The 19,446-nt window shown below is 43.8% G+C and overlaps 2 protein-coding genes and 1 long non-coding RNA gene across 5 annotated transcripts; 1 reads left to right on the forward strand and 2 right to left on the reverse strand.

The window, feature by feature from the left end:
• Positions 1-390: 390 nt before the first annotated feature.
• kcnt1a (potassium sodium-activated channel subfamily T member 1a) lies at positions 391-17,579 on the reverse strand. 3 transcript variants are annotated; one of them, XM_058057918.2, is made up of 31 exons: positions 17,269-17,579; positions 16,413-16,574; positions 13,927-14,006; positions 13,684-13,831; positions 12,766-12,813; positions 12,482-12,530; positions 12,297-12,356; positions 12,135-12,209; positions 11,971-12,054; positions 11,489-11,583; positions 11,077-11,257; positions 10,841-11,005; positions 10,444-10,580; positions 8,990-9,053; positions 8,780-8,888; positions 7,465-7,573; positions 6,226-6,375; positions 5,923-6,152; positions 5,636-5,852; positions 5,144-5,249; positions 4,838-5,010; positions 4,047-4,118; positions 3,802-3,936; positions 3,586-3,697; positions 3,377-3,478; positions 3,137-3,220; positions 2,938-3,066; positions 2,493-2,784; positions 2,355-2,417; positions 2,198-2,282; positions 391-2,101 (listed from the first exon to the last, which is right to left on the reverse strand). In XM_058057918.2, exons 1-31 carry the CDS (start codon positions 17,412-17,414, stop codon positions 1,984-1,986), a joined length of 3,780 nt encoding a protein of 1,259 aa, XP_057913901.2. In that variant the 5' UTR covers positions 17,415-17,579; the 3' UTR covers positions 391-1,983. The 3 variants fall into 3 exon arrangements, with proteins under 3 accessions (XP_057913901.2, XP_057913891.2, XP_057913908.1); XM_058057908.2 differs by having other exon boundaries at positions 2,911-3,066; XM_058057925.2 differs by lacking the exons at positions 16,413-16,574; positions 17,269-17,579 and adding an exon at positions 15,304-15,620.
• LOC144901141 (uncharacterized) lies at positions 8,550-17,594 on the forward strand. Its single transcript, XR_013629307.1, has 5 exons — positions 8,550-9,067; positions 10,428-10,987; positions 11,986-12,090; positions 14,353-14,528; positions 16,395-17,594. It is a non-coding gene; the product is annotated as an uncharacterized LOC144901141 (long non-coding RNA).
• Positions 17,595-17,956: 362 nt separating this feature from the next.
• On the reverse strand, positions 17,957-19,342 carry timm10b (translocase of inner mitochondrial membrane 10 homolog B (yeast)). Its single transcript, XM_058059584.2, has 3 exons — positions 19,096-19,342; positions 18,933-19,028; positions 17,957-18,813 (listed from the first exon to the last, which is right to left on the reverse strand). Exons 1-3 carry the CDS (start codon positions 19,120-19,122, stop codon positions 18,526-18,528), a joined length of 411 nt encoding a protein of 136 aa, XP_057915567.2. The 5' UTR covers positions 19,123-19,342; the 3' UTR covers positions 17,957-18,525.
• Positions 19,343-19,446: the final 104 nt, after the last annotated feature.

Consider the following 19,446-nt stretch of genomic DNA (forward strand, 5'->3'; position numbering starts at 1 on the left):
TAAAATGAAATGTGACTGTTGACCACAAAGCTGATGGTGTCACACAGGACGTACTACAACAGATTATTTAGGGGCGGATGGCGGGGAGAAAAGTCATTTGTTGCCATTTGGCATCAGCTGCTGGTTTGCTTGTATAAATATCTACATGATATATCTATTTCTATTCTAATATCTAATTAGAACAGTTTTTTTACTTAACAGGTGCATCTTAATGAATTAAAGTGAATTTATTTCAGTAGTTCAGTTGAAAAAGTGCAACTTTGTATTCCATGCATTGACTCCACACAGAGTGAAATATTTCAATAATTTATTTCTTCATTTCTTAACAATTTTAATATAGTTTACAGCTAATGAAAAAACCCAATTCAGTATGTCATAGAAAAAAAAATGTCCAAAAGTTCAATATTGCCAACTACCGAGTCATGCTTTGAATGGCAAAACCTTCCTGAGCTTTTAATTGGTCTCTTACTTCAGTTAACTCCTAGTTATTTTATATTGATGAATTTATTAAGATACACCTGTGTGTTTTATATAAGGTCAATAAGTAAACATACATACTTTATGTCAAGTAAAAACATTCTGAACATCAAAATATACAGCATCAGAGTATAAAGATAATAATTAACCAATAAAATCAAGTACATCAGTCCCCTGTTTAAAGTCAGCTGAGTAGAGTACAAACATCAATACATAACGAGCATCGTTACTCCTACAAATAGAACCTCAACACTAGAGTAGAACTACTGCTAATGCCCAGCTACAAAAATACTAACTTGTTTTTAAACTTGTAGTTGCAAAGGTTTTTGTAATAAATAGTCAAGCTTAAATTGAAGTATAGTTTACAGAGCATACAGTCAGTCCAGCTTTAATCAATTAAAGATGGATAGAAACCTGCGATAAATGCACAAGAGTTGTCCCTCACCACGTCATGCTTCGACTTTCACGGCTTCACTCCATCACGTTTTTCCAAATACCGTATTTTCTGGACTATAAGTCGCACAAGGCCAAAAATGCACAATTAGGTAGAAAAAAAACACAAGTCGCACTGGAGTATAAGTCGCATTTTTTGCGGATAATTTATTTTACAAACTACGTGACCAAAACAGACATTACGTCCTCTTGGAAGGCAAGTTCTAACAATAAAAGAATAGAGAACAGGCTGAATAGATGTAAGATATGCTAACACAATGCTTATTCAGCTACACTAAAAATAACCATAAACAGAAAAGGTGTCCAGTGTTTATGTAACAAAAACATTTTTTTCATTTATAAGTCGCTCTGGAGTATAAGTCGCAGGAACAGCCAACCTATGAAAAAAGTGCGACTTATAATCCGGAAAATACGGTATATTCATTAAAGGTCTTTTCTCTTATGTCTACTATATTGGGTAATACAAGTGTAAAGGTGACTGTAGGGGTGCTATTTCATCTCTTGAAGGCTCTAATGGTGTATTTAGAACGATTTCCATGCTCTACGAAAAGAATATATTTATAAAAAGGGAGTCCTGCTTTGACGAAATTCACTTAACACAGTCGAGTCTGGAACCCATTGACCGTGATAAACGAGGGAAAATAATTTTGACACATTTCTTCATCAAGAAAGAAACTCGACCCCTTATTTGTCCTTGACTCTTAATTCCTCTTAATTCTCTTAATTCCTGACCTTATCAAGACCTTTTGGGATCGTTGGATGTTTCCAAGTTTGTGTAAACGCAGGAGGGACCAGCTTTATTTTCTTTCTTTTCCCCGTCCTGAGTGCAGCGTTCACGTGGATGAAATACTTCCGTCTTTCAGTTGGGTTTGTACTTCACCTGAGGGCTCTCTAAGTTGTAACAAAACGGATCATTCAACCCGAATGCCGCCGTCTTGTTCGTCCTGATGCTGTCGAAGGCCACCTGCCAAAAAGGAGCTACTCGAGAGATGACCGTAAAAGACTGCGGTGCTGGTCCCGTAGTGGTTTAAACCTCCAGGTAAGGCCAAGGGATCAGAGTTGTGTGTCTTCCCTGGTCTCAAAGCTGGACTCGTGCCTCTCTTTCAGACTACTGCTGTGGATCGGGGGCTCTTCGGGGACATGAGCCAGAGGGTCAGAGCGTATCAAGTACCTGAGGTAGAGGGTGAGATGTCTTGCTGTTCAGTCTTACAGAATCTTCTTCTGACAGTTGCACTTGTGTATAAAAGTGACCAAAAAGAATGCTTACACAACATCATTGATCTCTAGACGGGTGTCAGGTGACGGGTTGATCAGGACATAGGACAGCGTGTTTTGGTGATCGTTCTGTTCATCTGAAATCAACCTCAGTCAGAAAGCCACGTCTACCCGAATCAAGAAGCAGACTATAAACGAAGGAACACTACCTTGGAGGTATCCCAGATTGACTCTGTTCATGACATCACAGGCTGTCAGATTGTTCAAGTCCTCTACAAGAAACAACCAAACCTTGGAGATGAAGTTGTGTGATTTGACTCTATAAGAGCGTTACCATGAGTTCTCACCGTATCCTGAGGTGGGAAGCCCCAGATGCCTCATGCGGTTGCGCACCAGCTCAGAAAGCTCCTCCCGTTCAGAGCGTCGGTAGAGGTTCAGGCGCTGCTGGGCGATGCGCTGGGCGTGGTCCTTGGTGGAGTCCCGGCTTGTCCCCTGCCACCGCGTGCTTCTTTTACTCAGACGACGCGCCCACTGCATGCTCTTCTTTCTTAGCAGGGGGCGGTCCGACTGATCATTGGGGCGCTGGGGCTCTTGACCTCTGTCTCTCGTGTCCTCGCACTCATCCACGGATGCCTGAGACTGCGGAAGATATTATTTAAAAGTCACAACTATAGCTAATAACTCTGAGTTTAACTCCCTATGGTCACTTCCTGTCACACACGAGCATACGTCTTTATGTCTTAAATGGCGAAAACGAGGGATTACTGTTCCTGATGTAGATGTTCCTCTTGCCTCAGAAGTGGAGAAAATGTGTGACTCGGTCCGGTAGATCCCAATTGGAATTTCGGCACTGGATGAGCAGAGCTTCTGGAAGAGTCTTCCATAGGTACCGATCCACAGGTCTCCCTCAGTGACCTTCATCTGAGGACCAAGACGGAGGAGATCAACCTTTGCTTTGAGAAGTAAAGTTTTATGTTTTTCTTCAACTCACAGCACAGAGGTATCCTGATCCAGGAGTGGTGTCCAGTCCCAGCAGCAACCTTGCTATGAGGATCATGTAGTCCTTCACAAAAGACTGAGGTGGAATTGCATAGAGAATGTAACTTTTGGGAATAATAACAACAAAACAGAAGAAAGATCCCCAGGTTTAAGACAAGGGGTAGATTTTTCCTAATTTTTTTTCCCTCCACTGGGTCAAAGTCAAAGTGCTCGGCTGTGGGTGTGCGCCAACCTGGTAGAGCAGCGTGTCGAGCATGCTGATGCTGAACACTCGGCCTGCGGCGAAGGGGAGGCGGAACATGAAGGCCAAGTTGGAGCCTTTGTCACGCTCTTTCTGCGGGGGATCAGGAGATGCTCAACCAAGTGGAAATATACGTATATCTATATACAAAATTACCTTCATGATAATTCCTATTTCTAACATGTTCTGCCATGTCTCACCTTTTCCAGCTTGGAGAGAGCCAGAGAGTAGCAGTCCTTTGCCCTGAACTGCATGAACCTCATGTTGGACGGATGTGTGAGCTCCGTGATGATGCTTAGGCTGGGAAACAACCTGGAACAAAAGGCAAGGCTTTTAATCAAACAAAAATGACACTAAACATCACAACATATCAAAAAAAAAATTCAAGGTTGTGATGATAAAATGCGACGGATTACCGAAACATTGTCTGCACGTTGACAATAGTTTTGGCGTCGGCCATGTAGTCCTCCTCTGCGCTCATTGTGCTCTCTTTGTCCACGACGACCAAGTTGTCGGCGTATATAATGCCGCACTGAAGCAGGCTGTCAAGACTGAAACACACACCGTTGTGATCATAACACAAATACAAAGCATATTTCCTGGAGGGTACTTTGTCGCTTCTGTAAAACCAACACTAAATGCCAACGATAGACGGTCTTACTTGTCAATGGCCCCCGCCATGTAGTAGACCATGGGGAAGCAACAGATGGCTTCTAGAAAGTGATTGTCTGGCCTACGGATCACAGAGACGGTAATGTACATCGAGAAGTGAACAACATTTCATTTTTCCGATGATGAAAGCTGACAAGGTGGAATAACGGCAACAACAACCGGAAAGGACGAGCAACGTCACTGATTAGGCGAAGGAGAATGGTCGGCGAAGATTTTTGTTTTCGGATGAAACAAAAAAGGGTGGGCAGCCTATTGGTTGATACAGAAGGGGCAGGGTAGGTGGTCGACGAGGGTAGGTGAGGATTTGTCCGGATAAAATGACGACGCAGACGTGGAGCCGGTTGGATGAAACAGATGGGCAGGCAAGGAACCAATTTGCTGACAGAAGGGCAGACAAGATTGCATTATTTTTCCTGTCATTATTATTACTAATACCTGTCCCCAAGCGACCCCCACCCCTCTCCCAACATTAGGCATCTACCCAGTACCACTGCGTCGAGACCCCAGGCTGTCGTAAGTGTTGCAATTACGTATCCAAGTGTGTGGGTGCAGCATTAAAAGGATGGGAGGGAGCGCCGCAGGAAGGGAGTGTTGATCGTTGATGTGTTGTTAAGTTCAGAGCAAGTTGCTATGGTTACCATCTGCCGCATTTTTATTATTCTCACCAAAAAAAAAAAAGCCGATGAAAAGCAGCAGCAGCAGCACCCTTGGCCTGCTACTGGTGAGAGGATGCATTGCTGGGATTCGTGCAGAAAATATGTGTTGCGAAGGAGAACTCACAGGTTGTCCAGCAGTAACACGATGGGGTTCAGTTCTTTCCTGGGTCTGTAATACGCTCTGAGAGGCACTATGAAGTTATAGAGACCATTCCCTGCTGTCTCAGCGGACACGATGATCAGCTTGTTTTTGAAACCGTACGCCTTGGCGTCTTCTGAACTGTTGTGCCTGCAACCCTGGAAAGTACAGTGAGAAGAAAAGTGTGTTTCACAGAGAGATAGACGATGGGGGGGGTGTTGGTTAGAGGAGAAGGAATGGCGGTAAGAAAGATGGATGACTAAGGTGACAGAACAAAACAGGACTGCCCACCTGGTCCAGACGTAGGCAGCAAAATGAGGCTTTCTCAGCCAGCAGATGGCACAAGGTGGGCGAGCTTCCGATGTAAGGAGAGTTAGGGGGGTAACCTTTCACATACCTGGCAACAAATCCAAAAATAGTATCAATTGTTCAGAAGCAAGCTCAAACGGACTACTGGGACACTCGGAGGACGAAAGTATTGAGATACAAAACATATACAAAAGATATACTGGCTTCCAGTCTTCGGGAAAGACTTTCTACGGGATTTTGGAGCGGGAATTTGAGTGCGTGTGTGACATCGAAGCCAATGGGCCGTGGATGGATCTTTGGATCTTCCAACTGCCCTGAAACCTTCAGTCTTTAAGATGAGTGGAACAATATTCCTCCCGCAACCCTGCAACTCTGGCGACCGACTACATCCTGTCTCTAAAATGTCTGGAAACATGGCGGACTCATTCCTTCATCCGTCATCCATGGTACGATCAAAACCAACAATCATCTTACTCGGTGGACGAATGCTCTCTCTCATCGCTGAAGACAGAGTCATCCTCTGATTGGTCGCCAAGAAGGTCACATGGCAGGATCGCCGAAGAGTCTGCGATTTCCTGAACCGGAGCGATGCTCGGGCGACGACTGCCCATTCCGTTGAGCGCGGGCGGTACCAGCTTAGCGCCCGGTATGTGAGGCGGACTGGAGTTCTGAAGATCCATCGCCACGGTGCCTGTAAGCAGACCGCAGGTTAGCATTTCTCCCTCGCAACGATGGCGCGTTAACACGCTTGTTGCTCCCACCCATGCTGGCGATGATGCTGTGCACGGGAAGCTGCGAGGGTCCGTCATAGAGTCCCACGCCAGCGCGTCCCTTCCGTTCCTCCTGGTTGAAGATGAAGGCTGAGTTTTCCTCCTTTGTGATGTTGATGTAGTAGCAGGTGTCTGTGGCAGCCATGATGTGGTGAGGGCCGGGGTTTAAAAGGATGCTCTTGTTCTCCTCCCTCCTGATGCCAATCAAACACACTCCATATCTGGACGAGACAGCAAAACCTGATCAAGAGAAGCCGGGTTAACTTTCACTCAGGTTTAAGTGACCCGACTCACTTTTTGTGAGCGTGGAAAGAAGCGTAGGTGAAGCTTTTGCCGCTGTATGCCCCGAAAAACTTGCTGTCGCTCAGCCTGATGTGGTAGACCTCGTTGCCGGAGCAACACCCGTACATTCTCTGCCACTGCTCCGGAGACTGTTGTCCTTCCCTGCATGAGGAACACAATGCCACTTTCAAGATCTTTTGACATTTGGAGTTTACACCTCCGCTCTCCATGAAACACCCTTGTGAGAGTGTCAATCAAGGGATCATTTCTGATACACTTCCTGTATTCTATTTCATTACATGTGCATAATGGAGCGTCAATAATTTGAGAGCATTATTATAGACTGACTATTGAATGAAGTAGCGTACATAACACGGCCTTGCACAAACTCTACGCCAGCTCAGCCGGTGACTAATAGAGAGCTTCACTTTTGTGTTTCTTCTATTGATTGAGCTAATGGTAACCCTTCAGCTGCTGACGTCAAGAGTAGGGAAAGGGATCTTTTTGCATGCTAGGCCAAGAAAAAAAATCATCAGAAAGCTTTTCATATGGAGAACAGAGCTGCTTGCTTTTTGTCTATCAAACCCAAAGATTTTGAAAGGTCCCATTTTATTTTGTAACAATTCCTGAGGTTTGACAACATTGGATTCAAAGTTTTACCAAAAATGTAGGAAGTGATTTTAGTAAGATGGTCTGGGAACAGCCAAAATGTCCCTGTCTGACAGTGGGCATCCTTGCAGTCATGCCGGGCTTGAACCGACGACATGTCCGCACTGATTGAGAGTTAAGTCGGGCAGCGCTGGTGCAACCTCGAACATGGATCTGCAGAATGAGAGTTAATAGCCTGGACTCTCGAGGTGCCAGGAAGTCAGGTCTTACACTCACACCACAAAATCTCACTCTCATCCAGGTCCAGCCAACTCTACCTTCCACCCGGGCTTGAACATGGAGTCGAGAGCGCTAGCCATCGAGGTACAAGCCTGGATTCTCAACTTGATGTCCAGCCACGACCCTTAAGGCATCAGGGAGGTTTACAAAACCGTTCTTACTCACACCGACTACACCTCACTCTCATCAATGTGACAGTGGTCACCCGTACAGTAAGGGCCTTGCCTGAACCAGAACTGGTGGGCATTTATTTACACAGGGTGGATTCATCCATTTTTATCCCGTTTGGGGGTGATAAAGTACATAATACGTACTATAAGTTTTGCCACCTGTAAATAACCTTGATAGAAGCAAGTGACTGACCGTCCACTGGAGGTGTGCACAAGAAGCGTGACCAAGGTGGAGGTGGCAGGACACACACAGTTAAGAGCCAACATGGCGTACTTGAACTCCTCCTCACACACGACATGGTCTAAAAAATAAAATAAAATCAGAAATGTCATTTTTAGTGGACGAAAATTTAGCATAAAAAAGAAATCCAATGAAAAAAAAATCCAATGAATGAAGTATCTGCATCAATAGCGTAGCGTTTAGAAAGTACAGTAAAGTCTCGTTATATCGATATCGGTTATATCGAAGTACTGCTTATTACGATACTATTTTCATTTCCCGGCAAATTTCTAGTCTTTTATGATATAATTAGTTCCGTTAGTACGATACCGGTTATTATGATAATCCGGTTACTACGATGCCCTTTTCATCTCCCGCCAGCCAATTTGGTCTGCTTATATCGATACAAAAGCAGCTTAAATCAATCTTTGCTTAAGGATTTCAATACCAAAAAAGAACACGGCGAACGGCTGCTTCCAGTCAACTTTATTTTTCACACTTCCACCACCAGAGCACAGCACACACACCGATTCCCGCACTTCCTGGTTCACAGGTCATGCTCAACCCGCCCCACATAGCTGGCCAAACACATGCCTGCAACAGAAGAACCAACTGACATAGCATACACACCTATTCCAACGAAGACACAAGCGTACAAATACATGTATTTAATTGTGTTGTATTCAGATATCTTTTTATCGCTTGCAATAATCACTGTTTTTCATATGTACATGCTGGCGTTCGTGGTTTCTCTCGTGTGTATAGAAACCACGAATGCAGTTGGTTCTTCTGTTGCAGGCATGTGTTTGGCCAGCTATGTGGGACGGGTTGAGAATGACCTGTGAACCAGGAAGTGCGGGAATCGGTGTGTGTGCTGTGCTCTGGTGGTGGAAGTGTGAAAAATAAAGTTGACTGGAAGCAGCCGTTCGCCGTGTTCTTTTTTGGTATTGAAATCCTTAAGCAAAGATTGATTTAAGCTGCTCGACATTGTTCTATACTACAGAACAATGTCGAGTGCATTATTGCCCACTTTTAATGCAGTTCGGCGCAGGATCGGATATATCGACAGTCCGGTTATATCGATATTTTTTCAGACTCCCGACAATATCGATATAACGAGACTTTACTGTAGCTAAAGCCACTTGTGGCCACCGACTTGACGGCCACTGGGGGCAGCGCACACAGGCAAACACAAATCAGATGCGTAAATATGACAAAAATATTGAAAAAATAATAATCAGGGAATGTAGAAACAAAAACATGCCTTTAACTGTCGTGCAAGTCTAACCTGCAAATTTGACATGGAACTTGTTTTCAGGTTTGAGTATCTGAACATAAAGTGGACAGTTTGGAGCAAAGTCCTTGACGGCCCAGGCTCTCAGGATGGTCTGATGGTCCTGTAGGACAACACACGGGAGGATTATGTGCTCTGGTTTGAGGTGTAATCTTCATTTTCACGTGAAACGGAAGCCATTTTGAGCTGATGGATTAGTCGTACCGCCGCCATGCGATCCACCTCGTTACGACTGCTGAGGATGAAACAGGCCTCAGCGTCGTCCATCCTGCAGACGAAAAGGTGTGTGTGAAACACTGGCATATTTATTTTAAAAATGATGTGATGTTTACGTTTAGTTCAGCGACACATTAACACAATTCCTTGGGGTGGGGTCACCTAGTTTGGAGTTTGGAGCACTGTGACAAAATGCCAGTCATGCAATCAAATAGATTAATTTAGCAATCTATTTAATCATTAAAATATGCACAATATTGTATTATTAAATAATAATAATGATTATAAAATTCAATTATTTAACAATAAGATTATTACATCCAATCATGTATTTTTTTATGATTATTATATAAAATACATATTGGAAATTCAGTCACCACTGCATGAAGTGTATTAAAAAAATTGCCCACCAGCAGTGAGTCAGCCTGTCACACCTCCAGTGACATTTAACCGGTCATCTGTCGATTCACTGTCTTCCAATACGAAACCTTGAATGCCCCCCCCTCACTGAGCAGCGTGCAGTGACTGTTTTTGCATGTCATTAACGGTGCCGTGAGAGGGCAGGTTCCAATGTAAAACGTGCGTGGGAGGACTTGAAATGCTGTCATTCACAGGACACACCAGCTTGTACCCAGACTTCTATTTGTATTGGCTCAAAAAAATGCACAAAATGTAGATTTACTGTCTGTACTCAATTTCAATCTCAGTCTGATTACTGTCACAAAAATTATGCTTAAGAATACGTTGTTTTTAAGGTGCATAATAAATACTGCAATATGTGACAGAAGTGATATTGACAGAGTATAAGTCAAAAACAAATTGTGACAAAATGAAGCATTTTCAAGCATAAAGATGGCTTAATGACCTAAAATACAAACATAAAGCATTCAAAAGATACGTTGAGGATATGTAGTATTCTACACTGGTCACTAGGTAACATACACGAACATGAGTGTTTTGTCTTAATGGCTTATTTACTCTTATTATGTCTACTATATTGGCTAATATGAGTGTAAAGGTGGCTTATTTACTCTTATTATGTCTACTATATTGGCTAATATGAGTGTAAAGGTGGCTTATTTACTTTTATTATGTCTACTATATTGGCTAATATGAGTGTAAAGGTGGCTAGAGGTGTGCTACTTTATGCCTAGAGGGCTTTAATAATGTTAAAACCTGAATTTAGAAGGTTTTGTTTGTTTGTTTTCTATGATCTATGGAAATACTTGATTTAAAGATAATGAATCCTACTTCATGGGAATTCATTTAACGGTTGGGACTGGAACCAAATTACTGTGCGAAACGGAGAATTAGCAAGGCAGTAGCGGTTTCTCATTAGTAGCCAACACTACTATTTAGTGTATAGTACTCGTAAAGTGAAAGGATTTCTGTCTGATGAAGGACCAGGGTTTCCTTCTCTCAACAGTAAAGCGTCCACTCACTTGGCTCGGAGCAGGTCCTGGTCTTTGAGAACCGATCCCTGCAGATAGATGACTCTCTGCGACCACAGAGGGATCTGAAGTACTCTCCGCACCTGCAGGTCCATTTCGCTCGGACACAGTATCACCACATAGTAATCCTTTAGGGTGTCATATCCATCGTGTCAGCATGTATAATATAAAGCAAACACTCCAAAAAATGAACCCGAATAATTGAGATTATAATGTACTATTATTTATTGTCCCCTCTATTCCTGACTCTGAGTCTAAGCAAGTCTTATTATTAGAGACTGATGAATAAAGTATATTTATATGTGAAGTATATACTCATAACTAGTCTCTTCTCGGCCTTTGTTTGTTGACAGACGAACAACCGGAAAGAGGAGGCGGCGACTGGTACCTGCAGTCTGGGGTGGGCGTAGAACTCATTGAGGAAGTCCATGAGCAGGTCGATTTTAAGCGCGCTGACACACAGCACCACGTGTTTCTCTGTCTGCGCGCGGTGGCGGCTGTAATTTCCCCCAGACTTCTGGCTCTCCATCCACAGGTACATCAGCTCCTCAAACTGACCCACCAACAAGCGGTGAGTCTACAAAACCTACACATGGGGGTGGGGCGGGGGGCACCAATACCTACTTGCAGTGGCAGCACCACAAGGGCCACGCAGATCATAATGACCACCAGGAGCTGTGACGGCCAAATTCGGGGGGTGACGTCACCGAAGCCTACTGTGGAGAAGGTGACGATGCAGAAGTAGAAGGAGTTGAACAGGGAGAGGTTTTTCCCTGCTCGCTCCAGGTGCTGGATTCCACACGTTCTAGAATCGACATGAGTGAGTCTGCTTCAATAGATGCAGTGGCACAATTAATCCACTTGAAGAAATAAATGGCACTCCTCATATGGAGGGAAAGATGCTGCAACACAGGGCTTAAATAAATTAATTCATCACACAACAACTGAACATGAATTTTATAATAATAATTTGCTAATAAATGATCGCACTTATTCAATATGAAAGTGATTCGAGTGATTTGCGGAGCAGACTCACCCAGTGAAGACCAAGCATAGCAGCGTGCAGATGAGGATGAGGACCTGGTTGAACATGGCTGAGTTGGTTCTCTGGATTGCTCTGTGGACATCATTCTGCAAACAAACCCAATTTTAAGCAAAGCAAGAAAGAAAACACGACCAAAAACTCATTTCTCATGCTTCCAAAATTCCTGAGCGCAACTTCTGATGAGTACTTCGGCGTCTAAAATGCTTTGTGCAAAGAAGCGATGATAATAGATGTTCCCCGCAGCCGCGCTACAACTCAGCAACAACAGATACGCATCGTGATGAAATTTGTAAAAGGATTGCCAACAAAAAAAAAAACCCATGAGCAATTCTCTGAGATGCTTTTGCAGCTGAGACTTGCACAAATTAGAATTCTTAATTACTTGAAATTAAAACCGCTGGCAGTGTGGGTCGTTAAAATGTAAATGACTCCAGCTCGTTAACACAGACCATCAAGTTAATGATCTTACTCACGATCATGTTTTCCAGAGCGCATTTGGCAAGCCAGCAGTTGAGGAAGACGGGGATGAAGATGTTCCTTATGGATGGCCAGAAGATCTGATAAGGAAATGGTTATTTTCTTGAATCACATGGGTGAGTCATGCTCTGTTATATCTGTAAATTGAGTCACCATTTACCGTGATGATGAAAGGAACCGTGTTGATCATCTCCAGAAGAAAGGAAACTTGGAATATCTGCTCCCAAATGTTCCCCTGGGAAATAAAGAGTCATTTGAAACTCCACATGGGTCAATATCCTCACCGCTTCAGCCTGAACGAGATTCTCTAATGAGGTCTCACCTTGTAGCTCAAATACATCAGCAGCATCGTCTCCAGGAAGCTGATGATGGCCACTGTAACCTGCCGTGATGGAAGCAATTTAACACAACAAAGGACACAATGCCGTGGAAAACTAAACTTAAGAAATGGGAATTTGGGGAACCGTTGCGACGCCATAGTTCAGCAGGCTTTCCAAGTATACTCACTTGAATGGCCCAGACAGGAACCTTCCTGTCCACCCAAAAGATCAACTCCCTTACAGAAAGAGTGACACAATTATCAGTCATTATTTCATTCTTGCACCAAAACAGCCCTGATGTCACGATAAATATCGGAATATGTTTATGGAGGTAAGGTGCTATTGGTCAGGTAACCAGTTGGACCCCACTGCAAACTCCAACCATAATAATAAACGCAATGTTAAAAACGATACCTCTCACAGTGTCCTTCAGCATTTTGTCAAGATGTCTCACTATTACCTCGGACTTACCAGTTAATGTCTCTGTCTTGGACTGATCCATTCCAGGGGCAGTCCATGCTGTGTACAAATACAAACATAATGTGTTTTCTTTACTTCATTATGATTTAGGCCAACAGGGCCAAGCAAATATATTTGTCACCCTTTGCCAACCGCCTCTCATCTCATTAAACCATGCATCTTGTTGCTAGGCAACGGGGTGACAGACCTTCATATAGGATTTAGGGGCGCTCGTATATTAGCATAACTAATTGTTGTGTTCTACACTCAACAAAAATCTGTGTTTGTGACAACTTCTCCTTGACCGAGATAATCCGCCCATCTCACATGTGTCAGTCATGTCAAGATGCTGATGAGATGTGCCTCAGGCTGGTTACAATAAAAGGCATTGTTGATTGAATGATTTGAATGTTCATTTCTCTATCATAAACTGTCCCCAATGACAGTCAAAACTGTCATAAACCGTCTTCATGTTGGGGGTCCGTCTTGATTAAGGTCTCGATCTGAGTGCAGTTTGTTGTCGTAACTGACTTGAGAGGGCAAACGCTCACATAAAATGACGTCTTGACACTTTGGAAGAATCCCGCTTGTCACTGGCAGACAGGATGTATAGCGTCGTTGTGGATGGAGTGGCCCACGCTGCCAACATCCAGCAACTTTGCACCGCCATTGAAGAGTGTGGATCATCATTCTACAGGCCTCACTCAGTACTCAGTACCCATTCGGTAAAATTGCAGATTTTGGAGTGGCCTTCTATTGCGGCCACTCTACGGCACAACTGTGCAATAATCTGGACAAAGGAGAAGTGCTCACTAACACGCATTTAGGCAGATTTGTCAACAATATTTCAGAGAAATTGTCCTTTTGTGTAAATAGAAAGTACTTTCATGAAAACTGCGAGCACATCAGATGTTACGCAACTGTACGTACCACTTGGTGTTGCCGCCGGCGGTGTTCGGTTGGCTCGGGCTGTGAGTAGCGCTGGCGCTCTGACCTGGGTTGTCCGTTACCACTCGGATGATGTAGAGCAGGCAGGTGAGCAGCTTCAGGGAGAAGTTGAACACGCGGATTCTGAGGCCTGAAGGCAAAGGAGGACATCTTGTGACATACGTATATTCATGTAGGGTTTAATGTTAGGAGGGTAGACACGTTTGCACTTTGTAGATAACATACTTGAGCGTTGATTTTTGATGAAGAACAGCTTCAGACGCTCCTTGAAGGTGTTCTCGTTCACGTAAAACTCAACTTGCACCCTGGCAGTGGGAGCACAAACACGATAAACAGTTTTTATTTAAATTGTGTACTGTGTGATTCTTTATGATGATGCTCCTGATACGATGAGGTCGTTATCTGAGGTTGGATCCGATGTCTGATAATCTGTCTGCTTGAGACAATGAAGAGCATTGTGTGTAAATATATACTCGGTACAGCTACACTGAAATCACATTACAAAAATAATAATGCTCACTTTTGACTGATGCTCTCAAATGTTAATTTTGTGGTTGCGATTTCTGCCCCATGCAGGCAAAACTGAGCATTATTACCTTTGCAAAGACATCACGTCTTGTGCAGATGCACCTAATGATTGTTATATTGCAGGTTTTGGGCTTGTGACTGTAAGTTCCCCAGTGGGGAAACGGCGGCGGCGTGGGTTGATGGCGGCCCAGACGTCAAGTAGCAGCAACTATTTTTGGTCCCAGTGCACCAGAGAGCAGAGAGAACCCTTCAGAGATGCAAGAGATGCTCCACAAACAGTTGTCACATAAGCAGATGAGGTATGAGCACTCCTATACATCAGAGGGCCACTTGTATGACCCCCATCCACCCACACACCATAAGCCAGTTATGTTATGACCCTTAATTGGCCACTGTCCATCACACAATTAGTCTCTCAAAAGGTCTGCTGTGCAATAAGATGCAAATATCTCACAGCTGTGTGATGCTAAATGACATTCTTCTCAGTGCTGTATCTCTGAGATGGTCATGACACTGGGAGGGGCGTTGCAAGGGAAGGAGAGACAGGATTATTGGGAGGAGGAAGTAATGACACCGCTATGCCTCTTAGTTATCACTGTCCATTTCAGAGAAGATCCTTTAACATGTTGGAGAATACAATCTTTTTCCTTGAGGATGGTGGTGGACTTTGTGTGACTTTTTTTTTTAACTCAATAGTGCGGCCCCATGTTGGGTTATTTAGCACACAATTAAAAATGCATGGACATATGCACACTCGATTCCTCTGTGTACTTGATGATACAAAGCAGGACAAATAGACAAGTTTGCCCCACGGAACACTGAACGCAAAATTGAGGCAAAATTTTGACACATTTTTTGCCCAAAACAGGTTTAACTGTATTGTAGAATAAAACCTCTAAAATCAAACAAATCATAGGTCAACTAATGTCCCATAAAAGATGAACTCAATCCACAAATTTGTCTAACAGGAAAATGTCCAACAAAGCCACCATCTGACTAAAACAACAAAGACAAGACATTTATTTCACTGATATCATGGACATCAATCATCCCACACGTGGCTCGATACTGTACCTCTGCCCTGCATCACTACTCCAAGGATCCGACCTCCAAGTGCCTACAGTCGGGCTGATCCAGGTCGGAATGATGATCTTGGGATCCATGGTGAAGAACACCTATGGCTATGCAGTACGTTCCCTCCTTTACCCCCTTTTCGAATGATCTTATGCCACTTATTCAGTGAAAAATCCAAACATGCTCATAAAGGAACTTGGCCATGAGAAGCAAAGCAAGAACACGACAAGTCATTGTTTGGGGAGGAAAAACAAGCTTATTGGAATATTTTTAGAAATGTAGACTATCTCTCTCTCTCTCCTCCGTCCATCTCTCAAGCTGTTGCCACAGCAACATTGCTACAGACTGTACACGAATGGAAAGCGGCGACGCTGCAACACTGGAGCTCCACGCAGAGCTGCAAAGTGTGCTTTTGTAACGACGCTACAATGTCGCACAATTGCTCTTTGACATTTCCTAATATGAAAATGGAACACGAGGATTTTGCTGTGATGAGAAAGGACATTTCGTTTAGAAGTAAAGAAGTAAACATCCTAAAATGTTCATTCATCACATTTCAGGAAGCATTTTTAACACAGTATATCTTCTCAAGGCACAGAAATGAGTAGTCCGTGTACAGATTGCCTTATAATCCACGCCGTGCCTACAGTAAAGCATGGTGGCGGAGTAACGGTCTGGGGCTGCATGAGTGCTGCCGATACTGTGGGAGCTGTGGTTTAATGAGGGACCCATGGTCTACTCCATTGTGGTGCCAGCAATTTAGGCAAATGTGACTTTGTGTTAAGTCGTTTTTATACTGACTACTTGAAGTTACATCCATGTTTACTTACTTTCTACAGAAGATATCATAAAATAGTTGCTCTTTCCCGTCTAATACCGTGGTGACCGACCCCCGCTGTCCTTCAGGAATCAGCACCCACATCATGTTAGTCATGTAAACATTGCACATCCTGCCTATATCCAACGTGAGACGTTTATATTTATAGCCACCACGCTTGGGCAGATGAAGCCATTTCACTGAACCCTCGTGTGCCAACCATTCGCCTCATTGCCTGCTTTTATGATGAACTAGAACATCTCCAACCCCTCAGGTGTCTACTGTGTCGTACCGGTCGTTCTGGAAGCTCTGGTCCCCGAGCAGGAGGTCTCGGAAGCGAAAGCGGGGTGGCAACGGCGGCACCTCGCTCTCCAGCTGCTCCATCTTCAACCTGGAGATGTCCAAGATCACCCCGCTGGTGCTGCTGATGGCGTGGCGTGGTCCCTTGCAAGAGCTGGAGGAAGAACCCCATAAAAAACAATTGGGTTCAAGGGAGGCGTCAAGACCAGCTGGAAGGACGACTGAGGAGCGGAATGGACAGATACAGCTGGAGTAGCACCATAAGTGCAAGTTGGGGAGGGGTTGGGTGTGTTGCTCAAGGGTACATCAGCGGTGCTCATGAAGAAAAAAAAATCTCCTGTCCCAGTTTCTGCTCATAATGCCACAATTTTACAGTTCAAAGTACAAAATCCAATAGAAAGAGCTCATTCAGCTCCTTGATTAACCTCTGGTCTTCAACTAAGAGCTGCTTAATCAGCCTCTTAAGCAATCAAGGGAAAAACTGCAGAGTGGGACATCTGCTTAAGCAGATAATCTGTATAATAAATGTGTACACATGTTAGCAAGAATTCAAGCTAATTATACGAACGTCTAAAGGAATGCTAACTCTTTCAGGACTAGAAGGGATGCACACTTTCATATTTTTAAAGGATTTGGGTGGCAGAGTGAATGATTCCATTTCCATTTAGACTGTCAAACTAAACTAACAAACTAAAATCATACATTTCTGGAGTAGGTTTGTCAGCAGCACTCACATGGAGTTGATTGTTAAAAAAAATACAAACTCGTGAAAAGTAAGCCGCTCTCATCTTCTTCGCAGTTTACAAAGCAAACAATTTCAAGACATAGAAATGCTGTATTTTATTTACCGTGTCTTGCGGTCGTTCACGCTGCCATCGTCATTGATAAACGTTTGATTCTCGTAGCACTCGCCGCACATTTTGCCCGAAGACCTGCGAGATGTCGGCGGCGCTGAGTCCCCCCTGACAGAGTCCTCTTCCCGGGTCAGTTGCATCGGAGGAACCTGGAGGAACCTGGAGGACAAGCGCAGAGAAGATCTCCTTCACCTCCTCAGGTGCATGAGGTGTGTTTTATGTAACACTTTTGAAAATGAAAAGTAAAAAAAATGCCTATGATGTGATTTTTAGGGGGAGTTAAATTGGTCTTCATGATGCGAGGAAGGGTGCAGAATGATAGACAAGAATGTGACAGACCTCTCATGTAATAAAAAAAAAAATCTAATCATGACCAATCTTAAAGCTTGACGGGGAGTCTTTTAGCACCATCTACCGGAAAGTCGATGGTACTGCAGCCATTCAGACTTGCATGGAAAAATGTGGAAAAACAACATGTGGCAGTTTCTGACATTTTGGGGCGGGGCTCCTTATCGCTTTAACTGTACTTCTCTGGTCCGGGGATCCCGGCAGGTCCCACAAATGCCCCCTTTACCGACAGGGTCGAGTTCCAAATTGGCCTTTTATTTCAGGTCTGCAACTGTTGCAAAAACTCATTTTTTAGATTTTATTATCAGGACCCAAAATGGTAGAAAATGCCACTATTCCCTTTTTTATTAACTGTAGTACAACTATATACACAAATGCATTTTCTCCATTCCAATCTATTTATTTTTGTTACATAAAATCTCAGGATTTCAAATATGCACATACAGTTCATGAATTATGCATACCGACTCAATTCCATGAGGACTTGAAATGTATGATTTTTGAGCAGCGAGATGGCAGGAAGCTGTCATGTTGTAGTCATGATATTATGATTCATTTTTCAAAGGAAAAAAAAAACCCTGACACTTCACACATTTCATTCCTCCTTCTGTTGATCGCTCAACATGACTGGTTGGTCCCTGTTGTGGATATATTCTTAACTCCATGTCACGCTCTACAATAAGATATTACAGTTAAAATGTCACAATAGAGGCTTTTGCTTCACTTTGGACATGTCAAGCACTGTAAAATATGATTTTAACACAGTCCAAATGAAATTTCAACTTGAAAAACAAAATCGTGGCCCATTTGCAGCGTGTCCAGTTCCAGTTCCTTTGTGTGCCATCCACTGGGAGAGTGTGCTTTGTAAGAGTTTGGCGCCAGCATTGGGAAGCATTACAGCCCTCATGTCTCAGTTGGTGATCTGTGCAGGTCATCAGTCAGCGGCCGAGGCAACGTAGGAGGTTCTTGAGGCGTTGGGATTGCGGTAACAGAAGTTTCAGATACCGGTGACGATTCTGTGGTAGCGAGAGCAGCAGCTGCCGACGCTTCTGTCGCCATGTTCGCAGCAGCTTTGCTCTCCATCTCCTCCATTCGCCGCTGCACTAGCCGGGGCATCAGCTGCACGTAGGTGGCCATCAGGCGGTGGTTGGAGCGGATCAGTTTCCCTGCACAGTTGTCCACACAGCGCTCCTAAAGATGAGAGGTCACGGTCATAAAGATAAATCTAAAAGCCGAGACTGCAATGCACTACGATGTGCAGACGAAAGAGGGCGCAATGAGGGAATGTAGAACCAGTGTACAGTACTTGCCTCGTCCATGGTGAGGTTCCTGTAGTTGAAGTTGCTAGAGCATCGCTGGAAGCACATCTCAGTCATGCGGTTGTAAACCAGAAGAAAATCACGCAGCTAAAAAAATAAATACAGGATGCAAAGTCAACTTACATTATATTTTACAACAATCACCATGACTTACGTTTCTCAGTTGCTGGTCCTGATCCATCGTCTAAACGTAGCTACCGTGTTAGCTAAAATAACATTGCCGGCGTACGCTTTTCGCTAACTTCACAAGCTATGTCCTTTAAACACAACCTTCACGGGAGTTATTTACATCTCATTCTGAATAAGACAAGAGTTTGTCAAAGGCCATGACATTCATGTGGAGTCGCGTTTCACGGGGCTGCAAGAGCTTCCGGCTTTTTCTTCTTCTACCGAGGTTTTTACAAACCGTGCACAATAGAGCGCCGTGCTCCCTCTACAGGCTAGAAAGCGCAACTACTATCTGTGGCAAGGCGTTGATACAGAATGACAGTGAGAGTATTACTGT

Source organism: Doryrhamphus excisus, linkage group LG10, assembly GCF_037039965.1.
Source record: "Doryrhamphus excisus strain RoL-2023G ecotype Guam linkage group LG10, RoL_Dexc_Guam_v1.1, whole genome shotgun sequence".
Taxonomy (NCBI): domain Eukaryota; kingdom Metazoa; phylum Chordata; class Actinopteri; order Syngnathiformes; family Syngnathidae; genus Doryrhamphus; species Doryrhamphus excisus.

Excerpts from the sequence above, each read along its gene's own strand:
- timm10b (XM_058059584.2), bottom strand. The coding sequence starts at position 19,122 with ATGGATCAGGACCAGCAACTGAGAAAC. Across the intron at positions 19,029-19,095 it reads AGGACCAGCAACTGAGAAAC|CTGCGTGATTTTCTTCTGGT; the intron begins GTAAGTCATGGT and ends TTATTTTTTTAG. Across the intron at positions 18,814-18,932 it reads GGAACCTCACCATGGACGAG|GAGCGCTGTGTGGACAACTG; the intron begins GCAAGTACTGTA and ends TCTCATCTTTAG.
- kcnt1a (XM_058057908.2), bottom strand. The coding sequence starts at position 17,414 with ATGCAACTGACCCGGGAAGAGGACTCTGTCAGGGGGGACTCAGCGCCG. Across the intron at positions 14,007-16,412 it reads CAGAGCTTCCAGAACGACCG|GGTGCAAGTTGAGTTTTACG; the intron begins GTACGACACAGT and ends TCCCACTGCCAG. Across the intron at positions 12,357-12,481 it reads TTCCTGTCTGGGCCATTCAA|GTTACAGTGGCCATCATCAG; the intron begins GTGAGTATACTT and ends CCATCACGGCAG.